General features: G+C 34.5%; 1 protein-coding gene across 2 annotated transcripts in view; it reads left to right on the forward strand.

Annotated features, from left to right (window-relative positions):
* The first annotated feature begins 1538 nt into the window (after window positions 1–1538).
* Window positions 1539–19453, forward strand: part of LOC107574175 (syntaxin-12-like) — a 44994-nt gene continuing 27079 nt past the window's right edge. For both annotated transcript variants that reach the window (XM_016260635.1, XM_016260636.1), the window contains exons 1-3: window positions 1539–1607; window positions 8409–8491; window positions 18455–18564. In XM_016260635.1, the coding sequence (XP_016116121.1) occupies window positions 1541–1607; window positions 8409–8491; window positions 18455–18550 (246 nt within the window). In that variant the 5' untranslated portion in view covers window positions 1539–1540 and the 3' untranslated portion in view covers window positions 18551–18564. The remainder of the gene's footprint in view (window positions 1608–8408; window positions 8492–18454; window positions 18565–19453) is intronic.

Consider the following 19453-nt stretch of genomic DNA (forward strand, 5'->3'; position numbering starts at 1 on the left):
TAACTTATGATAGCTCTAACTACATGTGTATCCTGCTGTTTTTTCTTCACCATCCTTTAAATTTCTCCCATCCAATCAAGCGTAATGACACTCCATATCCTGTTGTTTCTACACACTGAATTTAAATTGTACAAATGCCTTGGTGGGAAAAATAAATATGTTGCTCTGTGATGGTGCTGATGGCGAGAGAGAGAGAAAATGCAGAAACTCTTTAGTAATGTGTGATTTGCTAGGGGCCATTTTGGCTTCGGCCAAACGGTTTGTGCCAAGAGCCAGGATGGCTGCCAGTTTCCCGAACAATTGCAGACACCTGTGATGAATGGCTCAATGATTTGAGCTCCACTGACCCAGCTGCACTTGCATAGGGTTGTGTATGGAGACAAAAAGGCCTGTGAGCAGGAGATAGACTCAGGCTTTAGAAGACACCATGTTGCTTCAGGTCTGTCACAGTAGCATAATTTCAGTTGCCAATAACTATACCAGTATTTCACAATTTGTCATACCATTTTTGATTTTCCATCTATTGAATAAAAACAGCATCTTTTCAACTTGAATATACATACAAATTTAAAATATATAATATTAACGATGATGTATTATTTTTATTATAATTCCGAATTTAATTTAATTTTGATTAGATTTTTTCGTTTTTCTTCAATTTACGTTAGTTAAAATTTAGTTTTTCAGAGTTTTCAGTTTTAGTTTTATATTAGTTTTAGTATTTTAGGGCCGTCAATAACTACACCAGTATTTCACAATACTTGATAACAAAATTTTATTATATATTGAAGAAAAACTTTTTTTAAACTTTAAAATATGAATGATAATATTAATGATAACTTCAAATATAAATATAAATGTAAATTATAAAATAATATCTACACATTTCAGGGTTATTATAAATCAGATTTTGTTTTTTAGTTATTATTATTTTCAGTTTAGTTCCACTCTATCGTCAAGTGTATAAAAATAAATAAAAAAATAAAAAATAAATATATATATAGTTTTTATTTTAGTTTTAGTATTTTAGGGATATCCAAGTTAATATGCTAAATGGTGTCATTTAAAACCAGTTTAAAGGTGTTACATTTCTCTGAAATTTTATAATATGCCATGCAATTAAAGTAAAATTAATTTATGCCTATTTTTATTTCATTGTAGTTTCTTTGGGGGTCATGAAAATGTATTAAAGCTTTTTTTCTCAGTAATGTTTTAAAATTAATTAAGTAATGAACATAGTCTATTAGATATAATTAGTATATAGTTTATTTATTATAGCTGATCTACACCCACTTATAAGCATCAACTTCTGTTTATGTGTGATAATGTGTAATTGGTCTTCGTTAAGATCTATTTCCTTTCTATGTCTCTACTGCATTTGTTGTTGTTTAATGTATTTAAAGTATAAATAAAGTAAACATATATAGAAATACGTTATATATAAAGTATAAACAAAGCATAAAAGATCACTTCAGAGTACTGTGATGTTTGCTGTACACACCTCTGAGCTGCAACCTCTGTTTTGTTTTTGCAGAGAGACATGCTGGACGTCAATCAGATTATGAAGGACTTGGCCAGCATGGTACATGAACAAGGAGACACCATAGGTGAGATCTTGTGTGTGTGTGTGTGTGTGTGTGTGTGTGTGCGCGCATTTTTGTGACAAATGAGGACATAAATTTGTATAATGACACAGGTATGACATAGGTATTACAAGGAGAAGGTGACTTTTCAGGACATTACCCCATGTCCCCACTTTTCAAAACGCTTATAAATCACACAGAATGGAGTGTATTGAAAATCTGAAATAGCACAAATTTTCCTGTAAGGGGTAAGTTTAGGGGTAGGGTTGGTGTAGGGCACTAGAATATACGGTCTGTACAGTATAAAAACCATTACGCCTATGGGATGTCCCCACTTTTCACAAAAACAAACCTGTGTGTGTGTCTGTGTGTATGTGTGCGTTTTTGTGACATATGAGCAGGGCCGCATTAACCATTGGTCTAGGCGGGGCTGAAGCCCCAGAGCCTGAGCAAGGAGGGGGCCCGTGATTGTCTGTGGAGTAGATCGCCAAAACCCCACCACGCCCCTCACTTTTCCGTAAATTCCATGAATTCCCATTAGAGATTAAAACGTCACATTTGAATTTGGCAAATGCGTGCGTTAAGACGGTTTCTGACACTTGCTCGTACAGCGCCTGACTAAACTAAGAGTTATTTTTCGCGCCTTGTGAAACGTTCGAATACATATAGTTATGTGTCAAAATGCCTGTCAGGTATTTGTGTCTTAAATGAACATTAATAGTTAAAAATAAAGCATGTGCACTAGTTGGCTATTATGCGATACTGGCATTATATGATGCGATTTTAAAGGGATATTCACTCAAAAATTTTAATAATGTCATCATTTACTCAGTTTCAAGTTGTTCTGAACCTGTATACATTTCTTTGTTCTCCTCAACATAAAAGAAGATATTTTGAAGAATATTCGTAACCACCAGAAAGTTTCTGGTCCCTGTTGACTCCAATAGTGTTTTTTTCCCTCCATACTATGGAAGTCATGGGGGCACAGACACTGTTTGGTTACCAGTATTGTTACAAATATATACGTTTGCATTCAACAGCAGAATGAAACTCATTCAGGTTTAGAACAACAACAATATAACTTAAATTTTTGGGTGAACTATTCCTGCAAAGCAGCTTAATATAGCTGCTCTTGCCATTTGTGTCAATAATGTAAATTAAACATTAGAAAGAAAATCACTCACTGTCCTTGACCGAATCGCTTTTGTAAAATAATGTATATTGAATTTACACAGTGAAGACTATTCAGTTTTTGTAGTCTATTTATTTTATACAATCTTATTTGCTTAAAGTGCTTTAAGTGTTTGTAGGTCAATTTCTTTGTTCTATTGTAATTCATGACTGTTTACTTGTCTTCAGTAAGTTTTTTTTATTTTTGTAGGTCAATTTCTTTGTTCTATTGTAATTCATGACTGTTTACTTGTCTTCAGTACGTTTTTTAATTTTTTTTATTTTGAGATATTGGAATTGGTAACAAGAATTATGAAACTTTGATTGGATAAAAATCCTATGTTAAGCTATATCATTATTGTGATGGGGGGCCCTGCAGTAAGTCATTACTGACTAAGTTAAGGCCCATTGAGGTCTTATTGCAGCCCTGCATATGAGGACACACATTTGTATAATGACATGGGTATGACATAGGTATTACAAGGAGAAGGTGACTTATGAGGACATAGCCCCATGTCCCCATTTTTCAAAACGCTTATAAATCTTACAGAGTGAGTTTTTTTGAGAAAGTAAAAATGCACAAAGTTTCCTGTAAGGGGTAGGTTTAGGTGTAGGGTTGGTGTAGGGCAATAGCACATGCAGTTTGTACAGTATAAAAGCTGTGTCCCCACAATGTCCCCACAATACACAAAAACAAACCTCAGTATAAAAGCTGTGTCCCCACATTGTCCCCACAATACACAAAAACAAACCTGTGTGTGTGTGTGTGTGTGTGTGTGTGTGTGTGTGTGTGTGTGTGTGGCTCTGTGTTTCCAGTTAAGAGTCTATTGACTCATCCTTGTTTGTCTGGCCTTTTATTGATAATCACTTCTCCCCCCATATCCATCCCATAATCCCCTGCTGTGCTGAGGTGAAGTTTCAGAGGGGAGAACAAGACATCACCTTCACCAGCTCAATACATGACAGACAGAGAGCTAGTCTCTACAGGCCTCTGGAGGAGACTAAGATCAGAGAAGATCCTCAAAGATTCAATTTATAGTTAACAGGCAGAGAAAGACAGACCGATATTAAACGGGAAGCATGATTTAGGAGCTGAGTCACTGGTTACATGCAGAAAGCAGGGATAATAGTGTTGTTGCTTACTTGTTTGGAAAATGTTTAGCCTAACCCTTTGACATTTTATCTTGGACACGTCAGCAGTCATGACCTGTCAGTTAAATTTATGAAACCAAGCTGAATACTATCAAACTAGAAAACATTTATTTTAGTTTAGTTTAGTTTAGTTTAGTTTAGTTTAGTTTAGTTTAGTTTAGTTTAGTTTAGTTTAGTTTAGTTTAGTTTTGTTTTGTTTTGTTTTGTTTTGTTTTGTTTTGTATAGTCAGTATTTGATATTTATTTTAAAATTCAAATTTCTCCTATTTTTATATTTAGATTGTTTTCCATTATATAACACCCAAATCATAAAATTAATAAAATATTTTAAAATATTAAAATTAACTTTCATGCTGAACATCATGACACTGAGATGCTTAAATTCACTTGATTTTAGTTTTTAGTGTTTTATTTTGTATGTATTTATGAATACTAGTATAGAATAGAAATACTGCAAATTGATTTTAATATCAGCCAACATCAAAACAATTTTTGGCCTTTCTGTATGAGCAAGAATTTTAATATCAGTGGATCTTTAATAATAAATATTACTGTAAATGGAAATGCTGTATCATTAACGTTTCTCAAATATTGGGGGCATGAACCATTATTATGTGGCCCTGCCCACATGCTATGATGTCACACATCAGCATTTATAGTTTTATTTATGTATTTATGTTTGCCTTTTCTGTGCTAAAATATAAATGAAACTGTATGAAAGTCATATGGTTTTCAAAAGATATGAGGGTGAGTAAATGAAGTTTTAGGTCTATCCTTTTAAGATTTTTCAGATTTTACATTTATTGCACATTAGTATTTAATTTGCCTCAGTTAATAAATTGCATGTGATTGAAAAAGTCAAATATAAAAGATTTTATAGAGCTGAATATGAAATGGTTACATACAATCAGAGACCCTTAGCCGTGGCCTCTCTGTTGGAAAATGCCCATTCCTGTTCTAATTGGTACTCATCCAGCACAGTGTCCTTTCGTCCGGCTGTTTTAATTAATCCTGTGTGTACTGTACATTCAACAGGCAAGATGAGTAAAGATACTATTCCTTCAGGAGAGGTTAAGGATGTGCTTTGCACATTCTTTATCCTAATTTAACACCCTCACGGTCACAATACAACAGCAGCCCAAGGAAAAAGGAGAGACAATGGAGGAGTTACACAATAAGGAAGGAGTTCACGAGAGAAAAAGGGAGATTGAAACTTTCCTTGTCCCCAACTTCCTTCCTCGCACGGACACTTAACATTTACACAGGGAAATGATGTCAGACACGTTGAAGGTTATCACAAGTTATGACTAGCGAAATAACCAGAATCTAGTGGAACACACAATATACAATAAACCACCCAATAACGCTGTTCTGCCCTTTAGAAGGTCACTTGAGGATGTAGGTGGACTATATTTTGTTTTGTTTTCATCTATGCCACTTTTGGGTCCTCTCATTATGCTACATGCATTACGATTTTCATAATATTTAATTTATTTGATCACCTTCTGGTTTCTCTTCCCCTGTAAACTTTGTTTAAAAGATGATTCATTTGTCCAAACCCAAGCCTATCTAGTCTACTTTTTTAGGTATTCCTGATACTTTTCCACAAAATTATGCCTAGATACCTAATCTTGACCATTTGTTGATAAGTCAATACCAGAATGCATTGTGTTGAGGTCTGTTTATTCAAACATTCATAATTATTCATTTAACTATGACAGAGCTAACAAAGGAAAATGTTTGATTATATTTTATTAGAAATATTTTATATTCCTATTTCGTATTTTACATACGGAAAATAATAGGAAGCTTCATCCAATTAAAAATTACATTTCACCCAACTTTGCCATTAGAAATGCTATTTTGCTATTAGAAACAATTGTGAAATTAGTAAAAATGTTGTACATCACATAATGAGTGATTTTGGTATACATGTAGAGTTCTTAATTTCAGTCATAACCCTGTTATGTGCAGGGTTATTATCATTAAGTAAAATTAAAACCATAAAAAAAATTATTTCTTGGAAAAAAATTATTTCTCTGTACAGTTTAGGTATAAAGTACTGAAATAACCAAAACTAAATAAACTAAAAACAAAAATGTAATACTATATAAAAAATATAAAGATATATTTAAAAAAAAATTAAATGACAAAAAGCACAACATAATTGTGCTTTTAAAAAATTACTAAAACTTGAACTAAAATTAAAATAAAAGCAGAAAATATAAAAAAACTCTAATTCAAAATATTAACAAAAACTATATTAGTATACTAAAATAACACTGATTATGAGTTTCCACTTTAGTTGCCTAATTAGACAGTTCACATCAAGTTTTGAAGTCAGCCACATACTGAAAGTGTTCATGAAAATAAAGCCACTCAACTCATACTACTTTCTATTTTTCAACACACTGAGCACATGCAAGGTCTGAATGGGGGGGTTTTAGGACATGTGTGCCCCTCCAACTCTCATCTTTCATATCCCAAAGATTTGATTTTTCCCTTTAAAGCCACAGCTTAAGAATGAAATGAAAGCTGCTCTTCTTCATGTGGTCGTGATATGTTTCTGGAGATATGCCCTCTTGCAGAGTCACTCTCTTAGACCATGATTTTGAAGTGTGTGAGATTGTATACACCAACATATGCACATGCAAAAGAAAAAGAAAATGCATCAGAAAACTTTATTGGCGTTTAGAAAACAACATCCAGGCGTGATGTTTTCAAGAGGTCTTTCTTGTAGGGTTGTAAGGCCAGAACAAAAGCCTGTGTGACACATTTCTGTTTTGCTCAGAGTCCATTAGAGTTTAAAGAGCCTGAAATAGAAGTGGCTAAATTGCTCTTTGCCTTTGTATCCAGGATGTTTATTAGGAGGTGGATGTGAATAAATCTTTGTGGATAGCCGTGATTGGAGGGGTGGAGTTAGGACAGAGGAGGCAAGTAAACTGATGCAGGAAGTTTGGATTTGTGCTTTTAGCACAGCCTTATGGAAAGGTGAGCTTTATGATAAAGCCAGAGCAAAGTCGTGACACGTACCTGAATAAAACGGGTCGTGCTGTGCTATTAGTTGTCCAGTGACAAAAGTACATGCAAAAACCAGTATATGGAAATATATTATAAACTGTTATTTTAGAAAGTGTAAAATTAAGTTTTTTTTTTACTATATATATATATATACTATATATATATATATACATATGTGTGTGTGTGTGTATGTATGTGTATATATATATATATATATATATATAAATTTGTAGTTATTAAAAAAATTGTCACCATTTCGTTTATTGAAATCATGTTAAATTTGTGAAGTATTTAATTTGCATTGGGATTACATGAATAATTTTCATTGGTCATAATCAAATGCATGGAAATACTGATCCAGACAGTTGGAAATGGATTAAAATTGTATTATTATTATTATTATTATGCCTATGAAATGTATTTAGTACACTACTATATTAAAATATAGATATTTATTTATGTCTTGTATGCCAGGAAAAAAGCTCTGTAACGAATCAGCTCATGATTAATATGAATAACTAACCATAACATAATTATGTTGGCGTATAAGATAACACATACTTTGTGGATAATAAGACAATCCCAGAACACGATGTGACAAGAAAGTTTTAGAAAGGTTTGGCCTTTCTAAAGGCTAAAACCTATGGAGTCTATGGAAATATCAAATGCATTTTATTTGGAACTGAAACATTTTAATTGATACAAATATATAATCTTAAACTGATTGTTCACAAAATATTTGTGTGCTATATTTTTGTATTTCTAGAGTATCAAGTCATTAGCCTAGCGTTGATAACATCAGATACAATCATTATGTCTAACAGTCATTATTATACTGATATATTATTAAAGTGTTTATTTAATAATTTGTCTATTTTTATATTAATATTTAATTTTTGAATTAATTTGATCATATTTTAATTTTGTTATATTAATTTAATTTTATAATTTGATGTTGTTTATTTTGGCCCTTAACAGTCCCTCATCACTATGAATTATGTTGTTGTATGGCATCGCTACAGAAAAAATAATAGCAAGTAGGTTTGGAACAAAATGAGTAAATAATAACAGAAATTTCATTTTTGGCCGAACTCTTTCTTTCAGCATGGTCTTTTGTGATGATGGTGTGTAGGGGACCACAAAATGCAGTGCAGCTTCAGTTTTTGGCAGCATCAACATTTTGCTCTGTTGAGGGCACTTTGCTCTCTAATCTCTTTCTCCCTGGGAAAGGGAACATGAATGAGAGAGTGGGCATGTTTATAAAGGTGCTCTGGTACACTGTGTGCTTGGACAATCTTCTTTTTTTGTGAGTGTGTATGAGTGAGTCACACATTCTCTCATGAAGTTTAAGGTTTCATGAATATGGGCTGAAAATCATCTGGAAATAGTCTGACAGAACATCCTGAACGCATTGTAACATTTTGTACATCAAAACACGATGATGACAACAACAATAACAATGCTTGTTTTCTCTCTTTACAGACAGCATTGAAGACTACATTCAGACCACCTCATCACACGTGGAATCAGCCAATCAGGAGCTTGCAAAAGCCAGTCATTATCAGGTATGTTATTGACTTCTTGGAAAGCTATTGCTTTGATAGCTGCATTAAGGTACACAAAAAGCAGTTTGGTATGTAAACAGAGTCTCTCTGAAACAGTCTATGAACACAATTATTGTAGCAGGTTTGTTTATTAGTTTCAGTTGACATCACACAGTGAGATTTTCAACATGCTGTCATTCATTAGCTGCTCACTTCAGTAATCACCCTTCACCAATTACCTGACGGGTAGACCATAAGTCATTGATTGTTCTCAAGCTCTGTTTAAGTATTGTGCGTGTAGAAACAAAATGGCTGTATTACAACTTTGTTTACTCTGATGCCATGCATGTCATAATTGGCACAGTTAGTGGACTTTTTGTAATCAAAAATGACTTTCATTCAAAATATTTCTGTCATGACAACTCTTGGAGTGTTTAGCATGGTAACAGACATTGCAATGTTAATGTGTTTGGTTTTGGTAGCATAGATCTGCTATGCTGCTGCTGCTGTGGCAGAGCAAGTACAGAGACTTGCTACTGCAAATACATCCACAGATATGCTGCTGTGAGCATGTAGGAAATACTGCTGCACATAGGGCATATATGAAATAGTCCCTGTGTATAACTTACATGAAATTACCCTGTAGCAGATCTATACAGGTGGAGCTGGGGATGGTGGAGGATTTCTGAAACGCGCTGCAACTGCTACAGCAAGCACTAGCCAAGTATTTGAATGTTGAGCAGCAAGCTCATTGGCTGCTGATGTGAAAAGAAAGCTTCCCCATTTGAATGATGATGTAATTAGGTCAGATTGAGTTAGAACTTGTCGGCTTGCACCATCTAGAGTTTCATGACAGAACTTGGTATTTATTTCAAACCTATGTTGCTAGTGCCAAACTCAGCTTTAACATGATGGATCCAAACTCTGATACATATGATAAATTAGTTATTAAATGTGCAGTAATACACTTTCCTTTTGTGTTGCCGCATTTTATTGCTTATTGAACAATTTTTGACAATTTTTATCTTAATTTTTGTCACCTAAGAGATGGAAAGGTAGTGGTAGAAGTAAAAAGGACATCATTAAAATAGTCCATGTGACATCAGTGGTTCAACTGTAATGTTATGAAGCTACAAGAATACTTTTTGTGTGCAAAGAAAACAAAAATAACAACTTTATTCAACAATTTATTTTCTTCCATGTCAGTCTTCGACACTCGTTCATGAGAGTACCACAATGTATCATTATGGTGCTGCTGACACAGGAGCCGGCGTTCTATTTTCTTTTCTATTTTCTATTTTCTTTGCGCACAAAAAGTATTCTCGTAGCTTCATAACATTATGGATGAACCACTGATGTCACATGGCCTATTTTAATGATATCCTTACTACCTTTCTGGGCCTTAAACGTGTTAGTTGCGTTGCTGTCTATGCATCATATCAAAAATATTTTACCATACTTATACTTTTACTTTTTTTTATTTTTATTCCTGTCTGATTAGAGCAGTTGGTGTTTAAATGTGGCCTTTCACATAGTTCCTGTCTGGGATTCACACACAGTTTGTGTGTGGCAAAGCAATGTCCCAAACGGGTGCTTTAGCATTCCTCTCTTGGCCGTAGTTTTCTCGCCTCTTCCTTCCTCCACTTACAAGAGTGCAAGGGAGTAAATGAGTGAGTAGCAACAGCTTTTGGATTAATTGTCATTTCATTAACTCAAGGAGAGCTCAGCCGTGACCAAACTCACGCAGAGCAATTTAGCACTTCGCCAGTCCTGCTGCCGCCCACCCTGAGGGGAGGAGGGAAGCGCCTGGCTTAGGGCGCTACCCTGTTTCTTTTCAAACATCTCCCATAAACCCACACTGTTGAACATTACACACACAAGTCAATTAAAAATAGCAAGTCATTTTCTTTCCATGGACCAAAATGTCAGTTAGCCGAACGCAGGAAATAGATGGAATCTATAATCCATCAAGCCAAAAGCAGTTCCTCTCCACCCATGGAAGGTCTGTAAGTGACAAGAATGATGTTGTATCAGCCCCATCAGAGTTCAATGGAGCATGATGGAACATGATTGTTCATTACCATGCTGCTGCTCCAAACTCTAAACTCAAATGAACAGACACTGAAGAGAGTTCACACCATAATACACAGACTCCAGACTTCATTTACCATTACTCATTTTCTCACTCTCTCCATTACAAGCTCCCCTTTTTTTTTTTTTTTGATGTGGAAAATTGCTTTACTGGGCACTCTTAACTAAGTGAACCTTAGATAAGTTTATTCAATTCAGAGCAAAGGTCAGTGTTTTACAATTATGTCCCTTTTCCTGTAAGTAGAAATACTGCATTCTTAATTGGACAAAGTTTATAATTGACTAACGTACATTTAAACAAAATATTTTTTGTGCAAATATTTCTGAGACACAGGAGAGCCTTTGTGTGTCTCTGAGGTAGACCTAGCAGTGGTGTTTCATTCCTGAATTAATCCTTTTTTTTCGTATTCTTGTACAAATCATTTGAACAAAAGCTTCAATGACGGAAATACAGTCGATTGTTTTGTTACTGGTAGAATGAGCAATTTTGAATGACTCCGAATGAATCAATGACTGACTGCATATACTATATGTCACTATACTCATATAAATAAACATTATCATTAAAAGTTTCATTAATTAATTTATTATTATATTTTTATTGATTTTTTTTTTTAATAGAAAACTCTTATTCTCACCAAAGCTGCATTTATTTAATCCAAGAACTGCAATATTTTAAAATATTATTAACATTTAAAATAACAAATTTCTATTTTAATATATTTTAAAATGTAATTTACTCCTGCGATGACAAAGCTAAATTCTCAGCAGCCATTACTCCAGAGTCCAGTCTTCAGTGTTGCATGATCCTTCAGAAATCATTTTAATATGCTGTTTTGGTGCTGAAAAAAACATAAATTATTATCAATTTTAAATACAGTTTTGCTGCCTAATATTTTTTGGAAACCATGATACATGTTTTTCAGGATCCTTTGATTAATTTGAAATATATATATTTTTATTTTTTTGTAACAGTGTGAAAGTCTTTACAGTCACTTTTGATAGTATAAAAGAATGTGTGTATAAAAATAAAGTGTTTTTTTAAAGTGTGAGAAAACATATGATTAGTAAATAGCTTGCTATAGCGTGCATGATAAACAAAAAAGAAAAAGAAAAAAAACCCTCCTAGACCATAATACAGGCAAACATATGTGTACTAGAAGGGACATAGTAATCTAGTAAAAACCAATAGTTTAACCACTGTTGTGCAACAAATGTATTAGCATTTTTCACAGATTATTGCTTACACATTACTCATATCTGGTGTGTGGAAAATGTATTTGTTTGAGTGTGTGCGCATGTGGACTCTGTTAGGCTGTATTTACAGTATGTCAGTTGGATGATCTTGTGGCCCGTAGAGTGTGATAGTGAGCGGGGTGTTGGATTATTATTTGCTATCTGCTTCTACGAAAGCCACATGCTGTCCCGATTGCACTGAATCCATGCAGACCAGACAGCTTATTTGTGTGCCCAGAGCAGATTCACTGCTTCAACATACCCTCCATAACCCTCCCTCCCTCCCACACACCCACACACAAAACCATAAGAGAGCCAAAGCGTGATCTAAGGGGGCCGAATTAAATTAAATTTATTAGTATCACTGCTACTGTTTTGGATACTTAGGGTTGGGGACTTGATGATACCTTAAATCACGCAGTTTGTTGAGGAGAGGAGTGCTGTTACTTTTCTGAGTGCTCAGACTTTTGATTTTTGCCTAGTAGACAATAAAATGGGCAAACAATTAATTGACTTATAGTGAATAAGATCCTCCACTGAATCCAAGATCCTCTGCAGTGAATGGGTGCCATCAGAATGAGAGTTCAAACAGCTGATAAAAACATCACAATAATCAATAAGTAATCCACATAACTCCAGTCCATTGATTAACGTATTGCAAAGTGAAAAGCTGAGTGTTTGAAAAATAAAATCCATCATTAATGCATTTTAACTCTAAACTGGCGCTTCTGGACAAAATATGAGTCCATAATTCATAGTAACTCTTCCCCCACTGAAAAAGTCCATCCCGTGTTGTCATTTCACATCAAAATCCACCAACATACGTATTTGTCTAGAACTGTTCTGGACTGTTTTCACTTGTAAACAGTGCTTTATTTGTGCATATTTCTCCCCTGAATCAGATGAGATGGCTTTTTCACTTGAGAAAGCAATATTATTGACAGAGGACCGAAGTTAAAAAGATCTTAATTTTGATTTCAAATTTTGACTTAATTTTTTAAGTACAAACACGCAGCTTTTGTGGATTATTGTAATGTTTTTATCAGCTGTTTCAGCTGCTCTCATTCTGACGGCACCCATTCATTGCAGAGGATCCACTTGTGATGTAATGCTAAATTTCTCCAAATCAGTTTTGATGATGAAACAAACTCATCTACAGTACTTCAATGCCCTGAGTAAACTCTCAGCAATTTTTTTGGGGGGTGAACTATTGCTTTAAAAGCTACTTGGAACACCTTAAAAATCACATAGCAATGCCCTGACAAAATTGTTTAATGATGAAGCATCACTCGCATTTTTCTCCGGAATGTGTAAAATGGATTTACATTCAGTATTTGAATTAGCGGTGCATTTTCTATTCTCTTGTTGTTTAAAAATTGGTGCAAGAATAAAAAAATGCCTGTTCTGTAGTTTACTCATTCTTTGCAAGTGTAATTCTCCTCATGTTGAAAGTTTGTCAGGTTTATTTAATGAATGCAGAAAGCAGCTGATCAGTGCTGTGTCATGCTGTGATCAGGCACAGCAATGCAAATCAATCATGCAGTGTAATTTAGGTAATGGTGATGAATGGAGTTTAGCTGGTGGTGATGACTGCCACATAGGCCTGTCTGTAATATTGGAGCTGAAGTGGAATGAATATGTATGTGAATGAGGGGATGTTGTGGAGAGTTTAGCACAGGAGCATTATTCTCCATGAGTTGGAATGTGGCAACTGGCCAACTTGCCAAAGTCGCTGCTGCTAATGCTACCCTACTGTACAGTACTACGATACAGTGATTAAATCATAAATTAGACTTAGGGTGAAAATTCATGTTGACTTTGAAGTTTAAAGATTTTTTACTAATTACTGGTCCATTTATTATATAATTATTCTTAATGACTTATTAAGGAAAGTTGATACAAAATGCTGCCTTTTTAAAATGATCAACAACAAACTTTTCATTAACTGTCCCTGAACAATTATTTTAAAGCAGCTGCTTCAATCTCTGCTTTACAAAAAGTGTAATTCAAACATTTGGCAGTCTAGACACATCGAAATAAAATAATTTGCTCATCCTCTCAGATTTATGTAGGGTGGCAGGATCAAGGTGCAACTTTAAAACCTTTCTTGTTCATCTGTAACGCTTTCTTCCATGGAGCTTTCACACACTTGTGAACATCAGCCTGAGGCAGAGAAGGACTCGTGTTTGCCAAAGGCTAAACTGCAAAGTGGGGACCTCAAGTTCCTGTTTATTTGCTGTGTCTTTTAAACATCATAATCAGGAATACTTGGATTCTGAATTTTTATGTAAATTGCGCGTAAGCCGATTACAAGCCAGGCAGTGGCAGCGCAAACATTATTTATTTTATGGACCTTCAATTTTCTGAGCAGATGAGATAAAGGCAGAATAATATTATGTGGGTAATCATCATGCTGCGTTATTATGAAATTATAAAGACATTTCTCATGTCACACAAGGGAAATGATTCTCTCCCCCTCTCTCTTTCTCTTAAAACCAATGTCATTCTGTTTCTTGTGAAAATTTGATGTCCACCTATGTGACTCAAATGCGTTAAAGTGAAATTTGCTGCATTGTTCAGGGTTTGTTACAGGAGTTAATTTAGTTGAGTTTCCGGTGCAGAGGTTAGCAGATATGGTCCACCCTTTTTCATGGCTGGAAATCCATTTGTGGTCACATGACAAGTTTGTCCAGCAGAAATATTATGTTGCATATGCCCTCATGTAATAGTCTATTACAAGTGGGAAAATTTACAGTTTTCCACATGTTAAATCTAATGTGGAATCATACTAATTCAGGAAAAAAGACCAAGAATTAAATCACCTCTTGAGGTGGTTCTCCCATCCAGCCACTAGGTGACTTGAATAGTAAAGTAGTTCCAACGCTATCTCACGACCAGTTCGTATGTATTTTACGAGGTGGCTAACCTCACTCGTACGATTTTGTACAATACGCGACGGGTAGGTTAGGGGCAGGGTTAGGGTTAGGTCAATTCTTACAAACTGGGAAACTCTTAAAATAGTTACAATTTAGCAAAAGTCGTATTAATTTATACCCCGTAACATATATATGAAATGCCATGAGATCGGGTTGGTAGTTCTGATAAAGCTCATAACAATTAAAGGGATAGTTCACCCAAAAATACTGTTACAATTTAATCACACATGAAAGGCTTTCTTTTGTCAGCTTAATAAACAAAAAGCACTCGTGTCATGTCAAGGCAAAAATGTGACAGGATGTTTCTAATTTAGACTACCTCAATTTTATTTAATTGAAATAGATTTTTTATTTTAACTGGAATTGAAAACATATTTACAAAGGACGCAAAAAAATTGGTCACAAGTGACAGTAAAGACATTGCTAATAAACTCTTTTTACTTTTCCTTTCTTAAAATTATACTGAAAAGAAAAGTATCATGGTTTCATCAAACATTATATCAGCACAACTGCTTTAAATATCGATAACAATAAGAAATGTTTCTTAAGCACCAAATCAGCATGTTAAAATGATTTCTGAAGGATCATGTGAAACTGAAGACTGGCCTTAAAATAGTTACAATTTAGCAAAAGTCGTATTAATTTATACCCCGTAACATATATATGAAATGCCATGAGATCGGGTTGGTAGTTCTGATAAAGCTCATAACAATTAAAGGGATAGTTCACCCAAAAATACTGTTACAATTTAATCACACATGAAAGGCTTTCTTTTGTCAGCTTAATAAACAAAAAGCACTCGTGTCATGTCAAGGCAAAAATGTGACAGGATGTTTCTAATTTAGTAAAACATATAAATTGTTTGAGACTACCTCAATTTTATTTAATTGAAATAGATTTTTTATTTTAACTGGAATTGAAAACATATTTACAAAGGACGCAAAAAAATTGGTCACAAGTGACAGTAAAGACATTGCTAATAAACTCAGTTTTTTTACTTTTCCTTTCTTAAAATTATACTGAAAAGAAAAGTATCATGGTTTCATCAAACATTATATCAGCACAACTGCTTTAAATATCGATAACAATAAGAAATGTTTCTTAAGCACCAAATCAGCATGTTAAAATGATTTCTGAAGGATCATGTGAAACTGAAGACTGGCAAAATTATGCTGAAAATTCAGACATATAAAATAAGTTTAAGATATATTTATTTATATTATTTTAAATTGTGATACTATTTCACAATATTACTGTTTTTAATATGTTTTTGGTGAGCCTTGGTGAGCATGAGACTTTTCAAAAACATTAAAAAATTAAAAATTACCAACCCCAACATTTTGAGAAGTAGTGTATGTTTGTACACAATACAATATGGTATAATTTGCATTTCTCTACAATTCAAATCAAAGTCAAAAACTTTAAGAACTAAATCAAAGCTTCTAATGAAATCATCAGTGCATATTCATACAGTACTTTAATCATTTATAGGACTACCCTTTGAAAAACTTTTTCAATATCAAGGTGCTTTAGTTTTAGTGCTTCTACAGCAGCTCGGCTAAATTGGATACATGGAGAGAGAGAAAATTCATTTCCCTTTTCCTTTTCTCTCCTCTCGCCGGCACTTCACTCCATCAGCTTTCTTTTTATCCTTAAGTCATTTTCGCTTTCTCTTTCTCACTCTGTGAACGTCTGCACTCTCCATCTCCACCTCACTTCCCCACCGCAGCATCAGGAAAAATTCAAGCTCCGAAATGGAGCAACAGTTGTATTGTCACCTAAAGCTTTTTTGTTCCCTTTTTACCTGATTTATTTTCCTGTTTTCTCTGAATGACAGAGCATGCCCGGGATAACACAGAGTGAAAATCAGCGCCGAGAGACTGTATGCTGAGTGATAGAGCAAACTGGGGGAGAGAGAGAAAGTTTATAAGACGCGGTTTTGGAGAAATGTAAGAAAGAAGCAAGGGAATCTGTGGTGACCAGCTGCAAGAGAGGAGATAGCAGAGAGAGGCTTTTAATTCCCAATTCCTACAGAGCCTTTGAAAATTACCAATCTTCTTATCACAGACGCATTGGCTGCTTATGCAAATTGTTGTGGAGTGGAACGTTTAAACGGAAAATTACTCGACAGCAGTTTTTTTTTCTCCCTCCCTCCCCCCCACATGCACACTTCCACATAGAAAGCCTGTTTCCAGTCTCAGATAAGAAGATGAATTGATCTTCGTGCTTTGAAGCACGTCAGGGTTTAAAGACTCCAGCCTAGCTGTGGTCTACGTCTGCTGCTCTTTCTGGCTTTGTCAAAAAAAAAAAAAAAATTATGGTGAATGGGGAAGGGCATTTCAAAACAACATAGAATCTACGCTTCCAAATGTCGGAGTTGCCCGCCGAGTCGTAAAAATTTATATTGAAACGCACTCAGCAAGCAAATTCCATTCACTGTTGTTTATTATTCCCACACTTGTTTGTTGCGTTGGTTCTAAACTGGATCTTAATTTCTCAACACGACAAAGCAAAAGATCCGCAGGGGGGTTTTGGTCTTAGATGTTGAAAGTCCAAATGACACTTTCGGCAGTTTTCCAAAATTCTTTTGAAAACAGAGCAGGGCTTCCTCCCACCGCAGAGCCTTATCAGAGGCGAAGAGCGTCAGAGAGCCAGATGGGTTTTGCGGACGCCGTTCAGCCAGAACTCGAGAGCGTCTGAGAATGCGGCTCTCTCATGCTTGGCCAACAGCTCTTGACTCTAGGCCACAATTCAATTCTGTCTGTGAGAAATCATTTTCAAAGCATGTCTCTGTATTGAGGAGAGAGCCTATAGAGGTCAATTGATGGCAGCACCTTCATTTCGTATTGTGGTATTGCATCGGTGGCGGGAACCTGTTTGGAAAATTATGGTGTAATTTTGTTCTTTTATTCCATGCGAGTCCTTTTGTACCTAGAAGGGCCGTTCGTACTGGATAATGACTGTTGATTTATTGATTTTTAACAGTGGCGGGCAACCGAGAAATAATTTATTATATAGATTTTTTTTTGTGTGTACAAATCTATTTGACTCACGAGTCTCGCTTTTGTTATTAGTTTATTAAGATTATGCTGCTGGATGCTGTCTGAATGCATTTTCAGTCACTATCGCCCCCTACTCATCAGACACTACTAACCTAACTTAACTAGTATTTTTGGTATCTTGATAGTAGCTCACTGTTTTTGTTATTTTTGCATAAATCAGTCACCCACATGTTGTTTTAAAACTGTATGTATTTCTTTCTTCAGTGGAACACAACATAACAGAACATTGATGCTGCTCCAATGAAAGTGAATGGTGACCAGGGGTTGTCAAGCTCCAAAAATCTTCTGAAGTCATATGATAGATTATGATAATTGTCTCCCCTGCAGATCACAACACACCAAATTTGAATATATGCATATTCAAATATAGAAATAAGATTTGAGAGCTACAATGAAAAAGAATATTTTCAGGCAATCTATGCATGGCTTTAGAAAATCTAGGGCATGTTGTTGTATGGAATACCTTATAGATTTATTTATTTATTTATTTATTGAGTATGAAAGCCCCTGGTCACCATTCACATCGGAAATGAGCAGCATGAACATTCTCCCAAACATCTCTTTATTTGTGCTTAACAGTGGGGGGGGTTCTTGTAAACTATCATTATACCTAATCATACAGTAATATCTCCCTTTTTCTTCTTTATTCTGTCTTCCAGAGCCAGCTGAGGAGGAGGAAATGTTATCTGCTAATCGCTGGAGTGCTGCTTCTTACTTTGCTTATCATCATTATTGCAGTCTCAGCCAGAAAATGAGAGCAAGACCACAGGTGAGCTACATCTGGTGTGCCCAGCCTTTAATAAAAATAACAACATCAAAAAGAAAGTGAGAAAAAAAATACTGTAGGGACAACACAAATCAACAGTAATTATAACTTAATTTTTAAGCAAATGTATCAAATATGTGTGTGAAAATTATATTATTATTTATTCCTATCTTAATAATAATTATAGTTATTAAAATAATTATTATTAAAAATTGTTGCCAGGTTTTTGAAGAGAAAGTTCTTTATTTGAAACATAAAGCTTTTGTAACATTATATATATATATATATATATATATATATATATATATATATATAACACACACACACACAGACACACACAGACATACACTTTAGAAGAGCAGAATCAGCTGCATAACCACGCCTCTGTAGAACATAGAGACAGTTCACCCAAAAACCATTTATTCACTTACCATTTACTGACTTCCATTCATCTTTGAAACATAAATGAAGATGTTACGTTTGAGCATGTTTGTATCTGATGTGCCATGATCATGTTTATGTGTGAATAAAATATTTTAGTCTGTTCATCATATCAAGCAATCATGTCTCTTCAGAACTTAGCTTTCTTATAGTTACATACATATATATATATATATAAATCTTTCACTTTTGTCTAAATTAATGTGTCATTTCATTTAAATATAGAGTACTTGTCAAATGTTTGGAAACATTATGAATTTAAAAAAAAATGTTTTAATGAAGTCTCTTATTCTCACCAAATCTACATTTATTTGATCCATTTATTCTGAAGGATCATGATGAAGACTAGAGTAGTAATGCTGAAAATTCAGCTTTGTATCACAGGAATAAATTACATTTAAAAAGACATTACAGTAGACAATAGTTATTTTAAATTGTAATACTATTACTG

This window comes from Sinocyclocheilus grahami, unplaced genomic scaffold, assembly GCF_001515645.1.
Source record: "Sinocyclocheilus grahami isolate Dianchi unplaced genomic scaffold, SAMN03320097.WGS_v1.1 scaffold2135.1, whole genome shotgun sequence".
Classification (NCBI taxonomy): domain Eukaryota; kingdom Metazoa; phylum Chordata; class Actinopteri; order Cypriniformes; family Cyprinidae; genus Sinocyclocheilus; species Sinocyclocheilus grahami.